This window comes from Haplochromis burtoni, unplaced genomic scaffold (genome assembly GCF_018398535.1).
Source record: "Haplochromis burtoni strain Fernald_Lab_line unplaced genomic scaffold, NCSU_Asbu1 Contig_2204, whole genome shotgun sequence".
Classification (NCBI taxonomy): domain Eukaryota; kingdom Metazoa; phylum Chordata; class Actinopteri; order Cichliformes; family Cichlidae; genus Haplochromis; species Haplochromis burtoni.
This window is the reverse complement of record NW_024584565.1, coordinates 1-1,963: the sequence shown is the minus strand read 5'-3', so window position 1 is coordinate 1,963 and position 1,963 is coordinate 1. Positions and strand designations below refer to the sequence as shown.

Below are 1,963 nucleotides of genomic sequence, written 5' to 3'. Positions count from 1 at the left end.
AAGGTTATAATAAATACAGTTTAAAGAGGTAGGAATGTTGGTTGCATTGAAGTATAAATAGAAATCCGATTCATAAATAAGGTGTAATGTCCATGAGTGTTGGCAGTGCAGTTATCCTCCAATCAGGGTGGAGGTAGGGCATGTTTGACAGCCTGTGGGTAAAAACTTCTGTTGAGTCTGTTTGTCTTCAACCTGATGGACCTGTAGCATTTACCAGAGGGGAAAGTGAGTGTCCAGGGTGCGAGGGGTCTTTGATGATGATACTGGCTTTCTGCTGAAGTCTGCCAGTATAGATGTCTCTGAGGGGGGTTGGTGAAGTGCAGATTGCCCGCTCCGCTGCCCTCACCACCCGCTGCAGTTTCCTCTCATCCTCCACTGCGCACTTAGGAGCCTGATAGAAAATTCCAGTCGCACACCCTGACTAATTATCATGAAGGTCCTCCAAAGTAGCTGTAATCTGACATTCAGTGACACGTGACCATTGGGATCCATGTGGTGTCTAGCACCAGGATATTGATAGCAGATCTATCCTGTTCTATTTGCTGAAGTGTGGTGCTTTTCTGAGGAATGTTCCAGCTTAAGACCCTGGGCTCTTTTTGTGTTTCTCAAGGTTTTCCTGGACAGGTAAGGTTTATGAATCAATTAAAATGCCATTTTTGATCCAGTTTAAAACTAAGCAGTTCCATGTTATGCAATCACGACATCCAAAAATGAATGAGGTCAGATGGGAAAAATAGGAGGACGGACATTAGTGTTAAAAAAGGGGCTCGGTCACGAAGCTGTTTGTGCTCAAGAGCCTCACTTGTCTTGGTTTTCTTGTACTTTATATTATTAACATCACATTTTGACTTATTCGCAGAGGGAAAAAATATCAGAGAATGAGTTGCGTCAGAAGGCAAATGTGGGAGGAAGGGTGGTGATACAAAAAAGGGGCTCAGTCACAAAGCTGTTTGTGCTGAACAGCTGTCTTTCTCTAACAATGGAAGAAACTGAACTCTGCTTTCCACAACTCCTCAACTCCTCTTGTGTGCGGCAAAAGCGCCCACAAATTGAGGCTGTGTGTATTTACACCCTGCTATCATCTATCTCTCTGCTTACTGCAGTACTGAACCTACTTGTCATCATCTCCATCGCTCACTTCAAGTACTGACCTATTTAAATTAGTGACTTTTTTTAGTGTTAAAAAATCATTTTTGCTTGTGAAGTTTCTTTTTATATGATGCTTTTGTCTTTTCCTCATAGTTCTAATGTTTTAACTGTTATACTAGCGATGCTATTACCAATGTAATGCTTTATTTTAATCCAGGCAGCTGCACACTCCAACCAACCTCCTCCTCCTCTCTCTGGCCGTCTCAGATTTCTTCGTGGGCCTCATCATGGCTTTTGAGATTAGCCTCCTAGATGGCTGCTGGTTTCTTGGTGACCACATGTGTGCTCTGTATAGCAGTTTAGATTACATTGTTACTTCTGCTTCAGTAGGAACTATGGTACTCATATCAGCTGACCGCTATGTAGCCATTTGTGACCCTCTGCATTATCCCACCAAAATTACTATGAAAAGAGTCTCAGTCTCTATTTGTACTTGCTGGGCTTGTTCAATTCTGTATAACAGTCTTATCATGAAGGATAATTTCAAGCAGCCAGGGAGGTATAATTCTTGTTCTGGTGATTGTGTAGTTGTCATTGATTACTTTGTGGGAATTTTTGACTTTGTTTTGACCTTTGTCGGCCCTGTCATTGTCATCATAGTTCTGTATCTAAGAGTATTTGTGGTGGCTGTGTCTCAGGCTCGGGCAATGCGCTCTCATATCACTGCTCTCAGACTCCAGGGGTCAGAGACGGTGCATGCTAAGAAATCTGAGCTGAAAGCTGCCAGGACTCTCGGTGTACTTGTTATTGCCTTTCTGATATGTCTTTTCCCATTTTTCTGTTCCTCAATGGTAGGCCAGAATAGTTTCTTTGA

The 1,963-nt window shown here is 42.6% G+C and overlaps 1 protein-coding gene across 1 annotated transcript; it reads left to right on the top strand.

The window, feature by feature from the left end:
* Window positions 1-979: 979 nt before the first annotated feature.
* On the top strand, window positions 980-1,940 carry LOC121813671 (trace amine-associated receptor 13c-like; the record flags this gene model as incomplete). Its single annotated transcript, XM_042217559.1, has 2 exons — window positions 980-1,143; window positions 1,307-1,940. Coding segments are annotated over exons 1-2 (798 nt in total), but the record flags the coding sequence as incomplete, so codon positions are not given.
* Window positions 1,941-1,963: the final 23 nt, after the last annotated feature.